This window comes from Schistocerca piceifrons, chromosome X (genome assembly GCF_021461385.2).
Source record: "Schistocerca piceifrons isolate TAMUIC-IGC-003096 chromosome X, iqSchPice1.1, whole genome shotgun sequence".
Classification (NCBI taxonomy): domain Eukaryota; kingdom Metazoa; phylum Arthropoda; class Insecta; order Orthoptera; family Acrididae; genus Schistocerca; species Schistocerca piceifrons.
The window spans coordinates 811,372,340-811,389,355 of NC_060149.1; the positions used below are offsets into that span (position 1 = coordinate 811,372,340).

At 41.6% G+C, this 17,016-nt stretch overlaps 1 protein-coding gene across 1 annotated transcript in view; it reads left to right on the plus strand.

Annotated features, from left to right (window-relative positions):
* Window positions 1-8,919: 8,919 nt before the first annotated feature.
* The window catches only part of LOC124722722 (homeobox protein HTR-A2-like), a gene marked incomplete at its 3' end in the record, with an annotated part of 87,984 nt that continues 79,887 nt past the window's right edge, over window positions 8,920-17,016 (plus strand). The window contains exon 1 of the mRNA XM_047247863.1: window positions 8,920-8,980. Coding sequence (XP_047103819.1) covers window positions 8,920-8,980 — 61 coding nt within the window. The remainder of the gene's footprint in view (window positions 8,981-17,016) is intronic.

Sequence of the window (17,016 nt, forward strand, 5' to 3'; positions counted from 1 at the left end):
ACACACGCTAAGTTGCCTGCACAATCTAGTCGAACCTGAGTTATTGGTTCCAATATTGGAACTCTGTGTTCCGTCTCCCTGCATTTCCTATCATTTCCTATACGAGGGCAAGGTGAAACAGTGTCGCCCACGCATAGAGATGTTGTGGATATAAATAAAATGTTAATTTGGTTGGTATATGGTGCGCTTGTTTTTACACCTATTACAACTACGGAGATACATGTGGATATTAATAAAATGTTAATTTGGTTGATATATGTTGCGCTTGTTTTTACACCTATTTCAACTACTGGGATACAGTAGGGATTCGTCTTACTGGTTACTTTGCAAAAAGTAAAATGATAATTGGCCCATAGTATACATGATAAGAACTGCATTGTGGAATACACAGATATACTAGTTATTTTATTTTTGACTATCGATTTCGGTAGATTTCAGACCATCCCCGCGTCATAGAACCTACTCAACTGTGTTTCACAACTGCAATGCCTACTCATTCTTAAATGTTCTACTACAGTATATCATGTGTTATACTCAAAACGTCCTCTGTTTTATAATGTATTGTGGATCAACTGAATAAAAAAGTGAAATGTGAGGGCGTCGCTAAGCTGCTGGGCCGGTCGTCAGAGGTGTCCTGAGAGAGGGAAAATTAAGAGATTTCCAGTATAAATTGTTGAAACACCCACACTATTCACCAGTTTTGGCACTCTATGTCTGTTCTTATTTCTATAGTTAAAAAAATTGCGGCTGAAAATGATTCTCAGCCCGATAGTTATGGAATCCTTATATCGAATATTTCTTACCCAAAACGTCGCACTCACTCCGATTTACACAAATCGTCTCCAAATGCGCAGTCAGCTGTGCGGAGCGACCTTAACGTCTATTTTGACAGAACGTGTCAGAAGTGAAAGCGATATTTCTGGCGGCGGCAGTTAGAGCCATATTGTCGCTAAACGGGAGCTGTCGTCGCTAACACATTTGTAATGAGGAACGGGGGGGGGGGCGCAGCCACCCGCGGGGCGCTGTTTGCGGCTGCCGGCCGGCCCCCTTCGCGGGGGGCACCACCCCTCGCCTTGACAATATAATCAGCCGTTGATTGTGAAACCCGAGGAGATTTAACGCCTCGATTGGCGTGTACACAGCGTGCGGACAAATCTGTTATTCACACAAGCGAGTTTTTCTTTATCGCCGGTGGAGGAAAAATGCACAGAAATGGGTGGCGGGCGTCGCGAAATTGGCTTAGCGCCGGCAGGCCATCTGGCAGCCAGCGATACCCGCCTTGCACCTGACGCGACGCGCCTTCCCAGTTCCAGTATCAGACAGGAGCGGCAGCCGGGCTAGGGCGATATGGGCGCCGGTACACTTACGTACAACTTTCCCCCGAGTGTGATGGACAGACGACTCTCGCACCCTGGATGACCCAGCTAACGAAAGGTGAGATTCGCTACTGGACACGGTCCTTGTTCCATCCTCCTACACCAAACAGGGAAACAGGCTCAAGAGGAATAGGGGCGCATGACCATGTTGTGCTCATTTGTTACACCAAACTAGTGCTTCGTTCCAGCTTCGCACAAGTAACATTAGATACGAGGGGTGTTCAATAAGTAATGGAACACATTTTTTCTCTGCCAATTTCTGTTGAAACAATGCGGAATTGTTTGTGGGACATCATGGAATATTCCCGCTCCAGCCTCTATACATCTACATCTACATTTATACTCCGCAAGCCACCCAACGGTGTGTGGCGGAGGGTACTTTACGTGCCACTGTCATTACCTCCGTTTCCTGTTCCAGTCGCGTACGGTTCGCGGGAAGAACGACTGCCGGAAAACCTCCGTGCACACTCGAATCTCTCTAATTGTACATGCGTGATCTCCTCGGGAGGTATAAGTAGGGGGAAGCAATATATTAGATACCTCATCCAGAAACGCACCCTCTCGAAACCTGGACAGCAAACTACACCGCAATGCAGAGCGCCTCTCTTGCAGAGTCCGACACTTGAGTTTGCTAAACATCTCCGTAACGCTATCACACTTACCAAATAACCCTGTGACGAAAGGCGCCGCTCTTCTTTGGATCTTCTCTATCTCGTCTGTCAACCCGACCTGGTACGGATCTCACACTGATGAGCAATACTCGAGTATAGGTCGAACGAGTGTTTTGTAAGCCACCTCCTTTGTTGATGGACTACATTTTCTAAGGACTCTCCCAATGAATCTCAACCTGGCACCCGCCTTACCAAAAATTAATTTTATATGATCATTCCACTTAAAATCGTTCCGTACGCATACTCCCAGATATCTCACAGAAGTAACTGCAACCGCTATCATATAATCATCCAATAAAGGATCCTTGTTTCTATGTATTCGCAATACATTACATTTGTCTATGTTAAGCGTCAGTTGCCACTCCCTACACCAAGTGCCTATCCGCTGCAGATCTTCCTGCATTTCGCTGCAATTTTCTAATGATGCAACTTCTCTGTATACTACAGAATCATCCGCGAAAAGCCGCATGGAACTTCCGAAACTATCTACTAGGTCATTTATACATATTGTGAAAAGCAATGGTCCCATAACACTCCCCTGTGGCACGCCGGAGGTTACTTTAACGTCTGTAGATGTCTCATGAAGCTCCAATAGGTGGCGGCGCTATACCCAGCCTTCAATATGGTGTTTGTAACAGAGAGCTGCGTTTCAAGCAGAGAGCTGTCATTGACTTTCTTTTGACGGAAAACCAGGGCACCACAAATATATTCATAGGCGCTTGCAGAATATCGACGGAGAGCTGCCAGTGAACAAAAGCACGGTGAGTTGTTGGGCAAGGCGTGTCATCATCGCCACAAAGTCGAGCAAACCTGCCCGATCTCCCAAGTGCTGGCCGGCCGCACACAGCTGTGACTCCTGCAGCGTTGGAACGTGCGGATACTCTCATTTGAGATGATCGACAGATCTCAATCAAACACCTCGCTGTTCAGTTGGATGTCTCTGTTGGTATTGCTGACACACTCGTCCCCCGTTTGGTGTCTCAAAGGTGCTTGCCCGCTGGGGTACTCGCCGCCAAACGGAAGACCATAAAAAGCAACGGAGGACAGGCTGCGAGGAATTGCTTACACGTTACGAGGCTGATAGTGACAAATTTTTTGTCTAACATCGTTACAGACGATGAAACATAGGTTCGTCACTTCGAACCGGAAAAAAACGGCAATCCATCGAGTGCCGCCAAGCCACCTCCCCTCCGAAGAGAAAGTTCAAAGCCATACTCTCAGACAGTAAAGTCTCGGCGATGGTCCTCTGAAGCGGTTATTCGGTTTGATGTCCACTTTCATGGTGCAACGATTCACTCTAAAGTGTATTGTGCTACACTCTGGAAACTGAAAAAACGACTTCAGCGTGTTCGTCACCACAAAAAAATGGTTCAAATGGCTCTGAGCACTATGGGACTTAACTGCTAAGGTCATCAGTCCCCTAGAACTTAGAACTACTTAAACATAACTAACCTAAGGACATCACACACATCCATGCCCTTGGCAGGATTCGAACCTGCGACCGTAGCGGTCGCGCGGTTCCAGAGTGTAGCGCTTAGAACCGCCCGGCCACTCCGGCCGGCCTCGCCACCACAAAAATGCAAACAACCTTCTCCTTCTCCAAGACAAAGTAAGGCCTCACACAGTATGCACACGCGAGAGTAGCTCATAAAACTTCACTGGACTGCTCTTCCTCATCCATCCTACAGCCCGGATCTCCCACCTACCGAATTCCATCTGTTTGGTTCAATGAAGTATGCACTTCGCTGAAGTAATATGTGGATGATGGGGAGCTTATTGATGCAGCAAGACGTTGGCTCCGTCGTCGACCAGTACATTAGTACCATGCAAGCATTTAGGCCCTCCGTGTAAGGCAGAGAAGACCGTCACTTTTACGGAGATTATGTTGAAAAATACCGCTTTGTAGCAAAAAGAGTCGGAAATAATATGTTTATTGGAATGATAATATTCTTCTTGGTTGTGCAGCCGAATCATAACGTCATCTTGACACAATATTTCAGCGGTCCAGCTGGCCGCCATCTTCAGGTGAGAGTGCTGGTATACGATCTCGCCGGAACTGACTTCTCAGTGCAAGCGGCGGCCCCTATATAGGCCGCAGAAGGCCCACAACGCGTGCGCGAGAAGGTGCCGTAACTGCGCTGTAGCACAAGTGAACATACAGCGCCCCAGTGGTGGAAACAGGTGAAATCGAGATATCGCTATCAAAAATCAAACATTTTTCCGACGATCGAAACACAGACCGTTGTTTTTTAATGTCTGATAACACCGGGTTCCAAGTCTTACTTAGAAGGTAACCCTTGTCTCTATTAATAAGATTATCAGATAATCGAGTCTCTATGGATTCTTTTAATTGGAGGCCTGAATAAAACTAACCTCCTTTCAGAAAAAAATGTTTTGCATTAGGTACTTATTGAACACTCCTCGCATCTGCGGCCGACGACATGGCTAGCCTAACGGTAAATTTGTTTGCTAGCCATTGCGTAGAGTTATGCATAGAATCCTGAGAATAATGTTATGTAATTTAATATCGTCAGTTTCATCCAACTGAAATGATTTAAGCAGCAGACGCCAGTAAACATGAACAGGAGACATGAATGTTATCTGTAATGGGCGTTTGGAGTGACATCTCGAGGCAGTGAACGGAGCACATCATGATTTATGTAATATGTGTACAACCAATGTAAATATTCTATGAGAATTATAAGTGTGTGTGTGTGTGTGTGTGTGTGTGTGTGTGTGTGTGTGTGTGTGTGTGTGTGTGTGCGTGTTGTATGATTGGATATGCTTTAGAATGTGTAGCATGTCATGTATCTAAGGTTGGCTGAGTTGATCACGTCCGAAGATCACAAATTAAGGAAAAAGAAATAGAAAGAAACGTGCCTGATGTAGATATGTAATCCTTGACTCCAATCTTCTTGTGAACCTTAGTACTCACTGATTCATTTTTCAGACTCATTGCCGAAATTATTTATCGCAGACTCTTTGTGACAGACTTATTCGTCTTGCTGCGCAAACAATTGTGTCCTCGTGTATGTTGGATTGAAGGGAAGCAGTAAGCTGAAAGTTGAGTCATCTGTTTCGCATCTGAAACAAACTTCCTTTATGTGAACGAATGAAAGGTGGATCCCTTGCTGAAGCAGTTTTTGGGAAAAAATGTTTTACTTTTTGTATACAAAATTAAAAACCACAGATTTTGCTGTCGCATGTTTCTTTGCTATGCAATTATTCTCAAACCATTGTTTCGATCCTTCAAAGTTAAGTAGCTCACTGCTGGTTGTTTGAAGAACCTGCAGGGAATTACCGGAGCGAATCGCGACTGGAAATGTGAGGGAAGCAGAAAATAACATACCGGTACTGAAATTGTCATCTTCTTCCACATGCGTCCCCGAACCATCTGTAGGATTCTTTCGAAATTTTCTCAAGTCATCCTCTAGGAGTTTCTGATTCACAGTCCATCTTCTATTTTTAAGGTGACAGGAAGTTCATGCCCATGTCTGTTTCCTTCTTTAAGAACCTGACAAATCCACCAACGTTTATGGGGAATCCCCTTCTGCACACGAAATGCTGCTTAATTTTAAAGTTTCCAAAAAAATAATATCTGAATAAGCCAAGTTGCAAACACATTGACCGCGCCGCGCGAAACACGTTCCTTTTGTTATCGGTACATCAAAAGAAGGAAGGCGTTCGCTCGCACTCCGTATGGCCGTGTCTACATCGCGCTATACAGAACCGAGGATCAGAGGAGTTCTGCCGTTCACCGCTAAAGGGCAATGACCAATGACCTCGTTTTCATAGCGGCAGTCTATCTATTAGTACAAGCCGTATCAAAATCCCTACAGTAATTCCCGAGATTAGCCCGTATATACAGAAAGAACCGAACAGCGAACAGTGTTGTTATATATATATATATATATATATATATATATATATATATATATATATATATATATATGTAGAGAAGAAGAAAAAGAGGAGGAGGAACGGGTAGAAGAGATTGAAGGGGAGAAGGAACTTGAAAAATCCATCCTGGACAGGATTGGTCAAGATACAGAAGGATGGGAGTTACTTAACATTGCTACCAATGGAATATCAGAAGACTGCAGTAGTAGTTTTATAATAGGGAACACAGGGTTGTCGATGGTGAGGTACGGGGTAATGTACATGATAACCAATGGAACAAGATTAAAGAGGTTCGAAGTGAATGCGTACAAGGTGAATCGTAGCAGCGGAATTACTCTGAGAATGAGTACAATAATGAAACGATGAGGTGGAAAGCTCATCGGACATTCTCAGTTCGGATAAATATGATGCTGATGGGTCCGAATGTGATACTGATGACAGGTGTGTCAATTACTGCTATAATATGTTTGAGTTCACAGTTACTTAACACTATTTCATCTGTAGCGAACCAGTAATTTAGCCACTGCAGCGATTCAGAGATACTATTGTTTTGAGGAGAATATACTAAAGTGCGTTTTGAGGTAGCGCATCAACAAAATTGTAGCCATATGAACCCAAATGATAAATCAAAGGCTCGAGTACTGCTGACACATACATTGTTCATTTGGTAGTAGTTTACTCTAGTGCTACAAGTAGATGTTGAGAACTTGAAGATCAAACATCTTGGGCAATTACAAGTTTGCTGACTACAATTGCAACGGAATAGTGACAGACGGTCTTTTGGTGAAGGGTTTTTCTATAACATCTACTTCCTTCATCTCTCTTTCTGTCATTTTTACATTTTTCTGTTAATGCAACTGTAGACTATAGCCTTACTTGACCCTACATGTGTTGTCAAAACAGATTAGCGAATTGTCTCACAGTCTTCCTGCAATATCAGTTAGCTAAATTTATCCAACAGGGATTTATGCGAATTAAATCCAACTGTGTTCCGAGGGCATCTGTGTTGCACTTTCGAAAAGGCTATTCCGACTTGTTACTATCGTAGCAGCGGATCTCTACTTTCGTACGAGAGCCCCTGTCATTCCTGCTTAATAGAGATTCCAAACATTGCAGCATTGCGCTGTAATCAATCGAACTAACGTCTTGTATGGGGTTTCTGCTACGGATGCGCTGACCTTTCCCACAACTCTTTCAACACATCTGCTTAGATTTTACATGTTCTTCTCAGTTCATATCGCTTCTTAATCTTAGCCTTAAGTTGTTAAACTAAGTGATGGCTCCCAGAAGTTTAGTACTATTCTTGTAATCGGAGACTATAGATATCTTCTCCTTACTGTGAGAATTATGTTGCATATACCCACACTCAAAGTGAGTTGATGACACTTTTAGCAAGCGAGAATTCCCTCCAGTTCATTCATGATTTCTTTACCATTACTCAACGATGATACTTTCCTGCTGAGAACAGTATTCTCAATGAAAAATATGATAACGCTGCTTACCCAAGGTGATAAATCGTTTATGTATAATGAGAACATTATAAGTCCTATAAATGTTCCTTGCGGCACATCCTGATGACATTAATTTCATTTCTTTTGAACATTTACCGACCAATATAACGTACTGGAGCCTGTTAGTGTAAAATACGTAGAGCCAATCACATGTCTGTGGAGACACTCCTTGATCCTATCATGGGCATCGGTCGGAAATGTTGAACAGCCTATAGAATAAGGTTCACATATAAGAAGGGAATAACCTCTCTGTCGCCTTCTGAAAACGGCCTCTTTGGACATTAGTATGGAAGGTCATGTATTTAGTATACACCCCTTCCAAAAGTTATTTCCAACCTGAAACCGCTACTTCTCCTACAAACACTTTCTTATTTATACTCACAAAATTGAAAACACACTTTTAGGCAACTCTCACCAAGGGAAATTTCTTCCCAGTATTGTCAGCCGAACCGGCGTCTTACGCGTGGCAATCACGCACGGTGACGTGTCAGTTACCGGGCAAACCAGAATATGACATCTGTGTAGCTCACCACTGGCGATTTCCATGGTGTAAGAAAGTAGGATAAAAAGGAAAGAAATGAACCATTGGCGGTAACTATAAAGTGAAAAAGGTATTAACGTGTTATGTCGTTCCAGTAAAAAGTTTTTGTTCCCCTTGGTTGTCCTTTCCGATATTTCGCTCCACTACGCATTTACACACATTTGCTGTCCGCGGATACCTGCCGATCACAGGCGACGAGACAGTGAGAAAAACAACATTAAATTTTCGAAACGCATTGAATCACTGCAAAATTAAATAAAAGCCACAATTCATCCCACTGGACCAAAATAAACAGGTTACCTGTCAAGAATTATCGAATGAAGAATTAATTATATTGTTATGGATTATTCGGGCTCAATTCTGCAAAAGTCGACAACAATTGCGTGATGCAGTGTTTGAATTACAGTAATCCATTTTTCTGTCACGTTGCGTGTATTGATATTTGCGTAGTGGAGAGCGACACTACACGCGCTGCTGTGCCGGACATTTTAGCTCTGTTTTTGTACTGTAGCCGCGCACTTGCAGCCACAGAATAGATGATAACTGCGGTATTTCTTTGAAGTTAGAGACGTCTTTATTGCCTGACGGCTTCATCTGCAGCATTTCGTGGCTTACGTTGAAGAAACTGTGTTGCGAGAGACTTGAAGCAATGAGGAACGCTTAAAAAGTTCAATGCGCGGGAGAGGATGCGCTCGCAGCTAATTGGATCGACCCGGAGAGTGAAGTACAATCAGCAGACAGTGCAGGGTTGGCTGTGACGCGGGGGGGAAGCACAAGTGCGCCCTTCCTATTTATTTAATGCTACCATATTTCTGCTGTAATGTTTCGCCGGCTTGAAGCCATCCGACAAATTTTATCGCTCGTGATTTGGTGTTATGCCCGACTTTTCAATACTAAAAAGAATTAATGCATCGGATCGGATGTCGGGGAGGAAAATACTTGATTTATGGGAGTTTGCGTACGCGGGCGCGGCGCTGCCAGGCGCGTGTCAGACCCTAACAAGGAAACCAGCCGCGATTTATCGCCCGCCACAGACAAATCTTCGTCCCGCCTCTAATATTTCCCGGATTTTTACGTCGTCCGCGTAACGAGTGTTCCTCTCCAGGGTATCACACGTAGCCCCGACGTTAAATAAAGAGCCACTGACGTTTACAGTGATAGTAAACACTGCGAAAGCCGACGCTGCTTCTGCTCTATTCCAAGGTACGGCTGTCGTACTCTAGTTGCACGACGTATCCTGCGAGTAAAGTATTTTATTTGTACTTGTGATATGTCTTTCCCGGTCTGAAACCAGGGAAGCACCTGATAACTCACGTCCGTTGAGCTTGTTACTGATCGTATCTGGCTTTCACTTATTTCATTTGTTAGCGCTGTACCTTGTACTCTGTAACTAACTAATTCTAGAGATAGTTTATACAAATTTGAGAGATTATCACAGAACATTATTTTTAAGACGTTTCTTACACACACCCACACTGTCAAACACTCTACTGAAATTTATCTTCAAACAATGATTATTAATACAATAATAATAATAAGAGGGAGAAGAAGAACAGTAATAATAATAACAGTAATAATAATAATAATCAGAACCAACCAACACACAGAAGAAACCTACAAAACCAGCATGGCAACACAGGCTACAGATCAGAATAGAAAAACTGAGAAAAGACATCGGACAGCTAACACAATTTATAAGAAATGAAATATCAGACAAAAAACGAAAAACATTAGGTAAAATCTCACAACAAGAAGCGATAGAGCAATTAGATGAAAAGAAGCAGAAATTACAAGCATTGGCCAAACGACTTAGAAGATACAAAAAAGTGAAAATAGAAGGAAACAAAACCAAACATTCAACACAAACCAAAAGAAATTTTACCAGACAATAGATAACACACACATTAAAATAGACAATCCACCAAACATAACAGACATGGAACACTTCTGGAGCAACGTATGGTCAAACACGGTACAGCATAACAGGCATGCATGTTGGATACAAGCAGAAACAGATACATACAAGATGATACCACAAATGCCTGAAGTGATTGGCAACATGAAGTCACCCAAGCAATTAATTCTACTCACAATTGGAAAGCCCCTGGAAAAGATAAAATAGTAAATTTCTGGCTAAAGAAATTCACCTCAACACATTCACATCTAACTAAATTATTTAACGGTTACATTGCAGACCCATACACACTCCCTGATACACTTACACATGGAATAACTTATCTGAAACCTAAATATCAAGCGGACACATCAAACCCAGCTAAATATCGCCCCATAACATGCCTACCAACAATATACAAAATATTAACTTCAGTCATTACACAAAAAATTAATGACACATACAACACAGAACAAAATTATAAATGAAGAACAAAAACGCTGTTGCAAAGGAGCACGAGGATGTAAAGAGCAACTGATAATATATGCAGAGGTAACATATCAAGCTAAAACTAAACAAAGGTCACTACACTACGCATACATTAATTACCAAAAAGCTTTTGATAGTGTACCCCACTGATGGTTACTACAAATATTGGAAATATACAAAGTAGATACTAAATTGATACAGTTCCTAAACATAGTGAAAAATTGGAAAACCACACTTAATATCCAAACAAATTCAAATAATATCACATCACAACCAATACAGATTAAGCGTGGAATATACCAAGGAGACTCATTAAGTCCTTTCTGGTTCTGCCTTGCTCTGAACCCACTATCCAACATGCTAAATAATACAAATTATGGATACAATATTACTGGAACATACCAACACAAAATCACACATTTGCTATACAGGGATGATCTAAAACTACTGGCAGCAACAACTCAACCAATTAGTAAAGATAACAGAAGTATTCAGCAATGATATAAATATGGCTTTTGGAACAGACAAATGTAAGAAAAATAGCATAGTCAAGGGAAAACACACTAAACAAGAAGATTACATATTAGATAACCACAACGACTGCATAGAAGCGATGGAAAAAACAGATGCCTATAAATATCTAGGATACAGACAAAAAATAGGAATAAAAAATACAAATATTAAAGAAGAACTGAAAGAAAAATATAGACAAAGACTTACAAAAATACTGAAAACAGAATTGACAGCAAGAAACAAGACAAAAGCTATGCTATACTATGCTATACTAATATTGACCTATTCATTTGGAGTAGTGAAATGGAGTAACACAGAACTAGAAGCACTCAGTACACTTACACGATCACAATGCCACAAATATAGAATACATCACATACATTCAGCAACAGAAAGATTCACATTAAGCAGAAGGGAAGGAGGAAGGGGATTTATCGACATAAAAAACCTACATTATGGACAGGTAGACAATTTAAGAAAATTCTTTATAAAACGAGCAGAAACTAGCAAAATACACAAAGCAATCACTCATATAAATACATAGGCTACACCACTGCAATTTCATAACCACTTCTACAACCCTTTAGACCACATAACATCAACAGATACAAAGAAAGTAAATTGGAAAAAGAAAACACTACATGGAAAGCACCCATATCATCTAACACAGCCACACATTGATCAAGACGCATCCAACACATGGCTAAGAAAAGGCAATATATACAGTGAGACGGAAGGATTCATGATTGCAATACAGGATCAAACAATAAACACCAGATATTACAGCAAGCATATTATTAAAGATCCCAATATCACAACAGATAAATGCAGACTTTGCAAACAATAAATAGAAACATTAGATCACATCACAAGCTGATGTACAATACTAGCAAATACAGAATACACCAGAAGATATGACAATGTAGCAAAAATAATACATCAACAACTTGTCATACAACATAAACTAATAAAACAACACGTTCCCACATACAAGTATGCACCACAAAATGTACTGGAGAATGATCAATACAAATTATACTGGAACAGAACCATTATAACAGATAAAACAACACCACATAACAAACCTGACATCGTACTCACCAATAAAATGAAGAAATTGACACAGCTAATCAAAATATCCGTACCCAATACAACAATTATACAAAAGAAAACAGGATAAGAAGCTGAAAAATACATCCAACTGGCTGAGGAAGTCAAGGACATGTGGCATCAGGATGAAGTTGACATTATACCAATTATACTATCAACTACAGGAGTCATACTACACAATATCCACCAGTACATCAACGCAATACAGCTACATCCAAACATATATATACAACTACAGAAATCTGCAATTATTGATACATGTTCAATTACCCGAAAGTTCCTAAATGCAATGTAACATATACCGTACAGTTAAATGGGAGTCACGCTTGATCAAGGTCCGCGTCACTTTCCATTTTTAACCAGACATAACGTCTGAGAAAGGAAAGAAATAATAATAATAATAAACGCGAAGTTTATGGATTTACTTTATTTTCCAAGTCTTAATAATCGACGTTGGAAAGAGAAGGTGTCGGCCATTCCCTATTACCAGGAACTATACCAGCATTTACCAGGAATTACCTTGAAAAACATGGAAAATCCTAGTGAGAACGACTCGATAAGTTAAACAAGCCTGAACCCTCTGCAGATGAACAGATTGCGTACTTCCCAATGAATTACAGTGAGTTATGAATTACAAGAACACAATAACACAGACCTGAAGCACAACAGTGTTTTCAACTGTTCCATTCATTTCAATGCAACATATCATAAAAACAGAATAGACATATTATCTGTGGACTGCACAGATCATACATCTCGACAACATAGAGAAAAAATGCTGTAAAATGTATTATTCCGTATGTTGGCTATAAAATATTGTTAGTATCGGTATAGATGCCTGTGTATCTGAATAATCCATTGGAAAGTTTGTGATTTGTTGCCAACAGAGCTGTCATACATTTTGCAACTGATAACCAAACCTCTTGACTGGAATACTCTCTTTCAAATTCTGAAGGTGGCAGGGGTAAAATACAGGGAGCGAAAGGCTATTCACAATTTGTACAGAAACCAGATGGCAGTTAAAAGAGTCGAGGGGCATGAAAGGGAAGCAGTGGTTGGGAGAGGAGTGAGACAGGATTGTAGCCTATCCCCGATGTTATTCAATATGTATATTGAGCAAGCAGTAAAGGAAACAAAAGAAAAATTCGGAGTAGGAATTAAAATCCACGGAGAAGAAATAAAAACTTTGAGGTTCGCAGGTGACATTGTAATTCTGTCAGAGACAGCAAAGGACTTGGAAGAGCACTTGAACGGAATGGACAGTGTCTTGAAAGGAAGATATAAGATGAACATCAACAAAAGCAAAACAAGGATAATGGAATGTTGTCGAATTAAATCGGGTGATGCTGAGGGTATTAGATTAGGAAACGAGATGCTTAAAGTAGTAAATGATGTTTGCTATTTGGGGAGCAAAATAACTGATGATGGTCGAAGTAGAGAGGATATAAAAGGTAAACTGGCAATGGCAAGGAAAGCGTTTCTGAAGAAGAGAAATTTGTTAAAATCCAGTATTGATTTAAGTGTCAGGAAGTCGTTTCTGAAAGTATTTGTATGGAGTGTGGCCATTTATGGAAGTGAAACGTAGACGATAAATAGTTTTGACAAGAAGAAAATGGCTCTGAGCACTATGGGACTTAACATCTGAGGTCATCAGTCCCCTTGAACTTAGAACTACTTAAACCTAACTAACCTAAGGACATTACACACATTCATGCCCGAGGTAGGGTTCGAACCTGCGACCGTAGCAGTCTCGCGGTTCCGCACTGAAGCGCCTGGAACCGCTCGGCCACCGCAGCCGGCTGGACAAGAAGAGAATAGAAGCTTTCGAAATGTGGAGCTACAGAAGAATGCTGAAGATTAGATGGGTAGATCACATAACTAATGAGGAGGTATTGAATAAAGGAGAAGAGAAATTTGTTGCACACCTTGACTACAAGAAGGGATCGGTTGGTAGGATATGTTCTGAGGCATCAAGGGATCACCAATCTAGTATTGGAGGGCAGCGTGGAGGTTAAAAATCGTAGAGGGAGAACAAGAGATGAATACACTAACCAGATTCAGAAGGATGTAGGTTGCAATAGGTACTGGGAGATGAAGAAGCTTGTACAGGATAGAGTAGCATGGAGAGCTGCATCAAACCAGTCTCTGGACTGTAGACTACAACAACAACAACAACAACAACAACCAAACTTCAAATTTTCGTTTAAGAGGAATACGCCACTACGACACTCCCAGGACATCCAACATCCTCTTCTTCTTCTTCACAAGTCCAGAAGTCTGTATCTGTAGTGAGGAGCCTGTGTAGATGTTTGTGTTTGCTGTCAGATTTACCTGGTAAGGGAGTCACTTGCTGGAACACTACTCTAGAACTGGTCGCACTAGCGTTTTGCATGCGGCCTCCTTAACAGATGCACTTAACAGATGTTCCCAACAAGTTTTTCATTCGCATTTCCTATTGATTTCAAGTGTTCACTTCATTTAAGATAGCTTCATAGTATTGCCCCTAGGAATTAATACGATCCAATAGAACCAGCAAGGTTAGCACGAAATTTTTAATCGGGTGATGTAGGGTTCGTTCTTTTATTTTGTCAGCATTATCTTGTATTTATTCATGTTTAATGATAACTAACATGCAGTACAAGAAATGAAGGAAACCACTATAGCAAATGCACGAGAGCAAAAAACAGACGCACAAACACATACCGTTACTGTTGGGAAAACTGTATTCAACTATCGGCTCGAGGACAGGTTGGAAAAGTATTGACGTAAAGTAAGTACGATAATGATCGTTAAAATTGCAGCACCAAGGATGATAGCAAATAACCAAATCTTACTTATTATGAGTAAACAGTATACAGTAGGAAGAATACATGACTAAGTTTGTGGGGAATATGGGGTATACAAGATGTAAAATTTAATACAGAGCTCCCATTTATGGTAGCAACATTTGTGTGTCGTCCGAACAAGACACAGCCAGGGCAAAAGCACGACAGGCGCAAAGATGCGAGCTGGTGCCAGTGCCATAGAGATTCGCCACTTGCGCGAATTCCACCACCGCCACAGGCGGCGCTAAGGATGAAGATATCGACTTCGCCTCGGACATTTGCCGACCGAGTACAATCCGCCAATGACCGGCCGGCAACGGACAGAAGCCTAATCGGAAGATAGAAGAGCAGCTCTCGCCCACTTGGTTATAGATCATCGTCCAGGGCTGACTTAGACAGGAAACATCGTTTAGTGAATACTTAGAAGTGAAAGACAGTTGTTGTAAATTTACTATGTACTGTGAAGCTGACCTACGATTATTTGCACTTAGCCATTGAAGGCCTTTCTTTGTGTTATATTACAAGCAGTGTTGCAGACTTCCTTATTCAACAAGTCACAAAGATAAGTAAACCTTTTAACTCATTTGTGTGACTTCGTTACTAATTTGTTGGAGTGTTGTAGAACCTTCGTGCTCCTGTCCTGTTACCTAATCCTGGGGCACAGCTGTGCAATAGTGGAACGAAGAAATTTTCTTAACGGTATACTGCACCCGAAGCTACCTGTCTGAGACCTCAAAACTGCGTAGTTTACTTATCTACACACGCTAACCTGTTTGCACCAAACTCGCCTCCACAGCAGTAGCGACGAAACCTTTACAAAACTGGCGACGAGGCTTTAGAAAAATTTTGGCTCCATTCATGCTACGCATCGAGTCGAACCGATCTCGGATTACAAATGTAGATTCGTCATGCACTCTCCTTGACCTCTATGAAAGAGTTTTTCAGTCGTATTAACTGGTGAATGGTGGCATGCCAACCTTTCGCCAAACCATGTCGAGAAGTTTCCAAGAGGCGATAGATCAAGAGAAAGCGCTGGACAGGGCAACATTCAAATCTCCTCTGTATCGATGTACGTCAGGACAGCACGGCCAATATACGGTATTGCGTTATTTTGCTGAAAAATATCTTCGTAGATAGAGCACAGCCACCGGCATTATCACCTCAGAAATGTAACTCCTGGCGTCCAAATAACCAGTTGCTGAAACCGGAAGTGAAGCGAACAGTCTGTTTGTCCTCTCAGGCGCCAGCCGCGTGGGGCTGCTGAGGTAGTGCCTGGGGTTGATTATAGTTTCTCCTTAATTCGTCAACTTCATATTTGCATGACAGTCGTGGGAATGCAACACGAGCAGCAATATCGCAGAACGATAGGTCACGATCCTGCTACTGTCGAATTCCTTCTCGTACTGGTAAACGATCCACTTTCTTACAACAGGCGCAACACGATCTCCCCACAAATAAATAAATAAATAAAAAACAAAACAAAAAATTAATAAAAAAATTCAAATACGATTTCTGAATGAGAAATACGATGTGTAATCTTTCCTTGTATACAGAATGTAGATAGCATTGCTCCTAGTGTGCGGTAGGGCTACAAACGTTAATTGTTTGCCAATCCAAGCATGTAGTTCACTCCATGCCAATTTGACGTTTGTTGCATACCGCTTCATGGTGTTGCAGTCAAAGTTATCAGTAGTGTAATTTCTACATCTCGTAACACAGACGTGATTTGTGACTACAGCCGTCACTGTTAACTGGAAGAAACCGAGAGGCGAACCAGAAGCGCGAACTGATACGGATGAACGAACAGCACAAATGCAAACGCTTTTTCTATGGCTGCCATCGACTACTACTCCAGCCCAGGACCTGGCGGGAGCCGTTGAAGACGTCTGTAGCCTTTAACGATGCGCCCATGTTGGTCACGTCGAGGTTCACAGAGTCAGTTATATCAGGCCTTCTCTGAGCACGTGGTTGTCAGGTTCCACTCATACGTTGTCAAAACCCAGCATTCTTCAAGGCTGGAGAACGTTGAGGAAAGGCATTCAGGCTGGAAGTTCCCACTCCGGCAAAGTGACAACACCCAAACCTGCCCTCACCAAATGCCATACTTACGACAACCGAAATATTATTTATACCAAAAACGGCAAGGAAGCCTCGCTCGCAGCGATACACGAAACGAGGCGAGCACA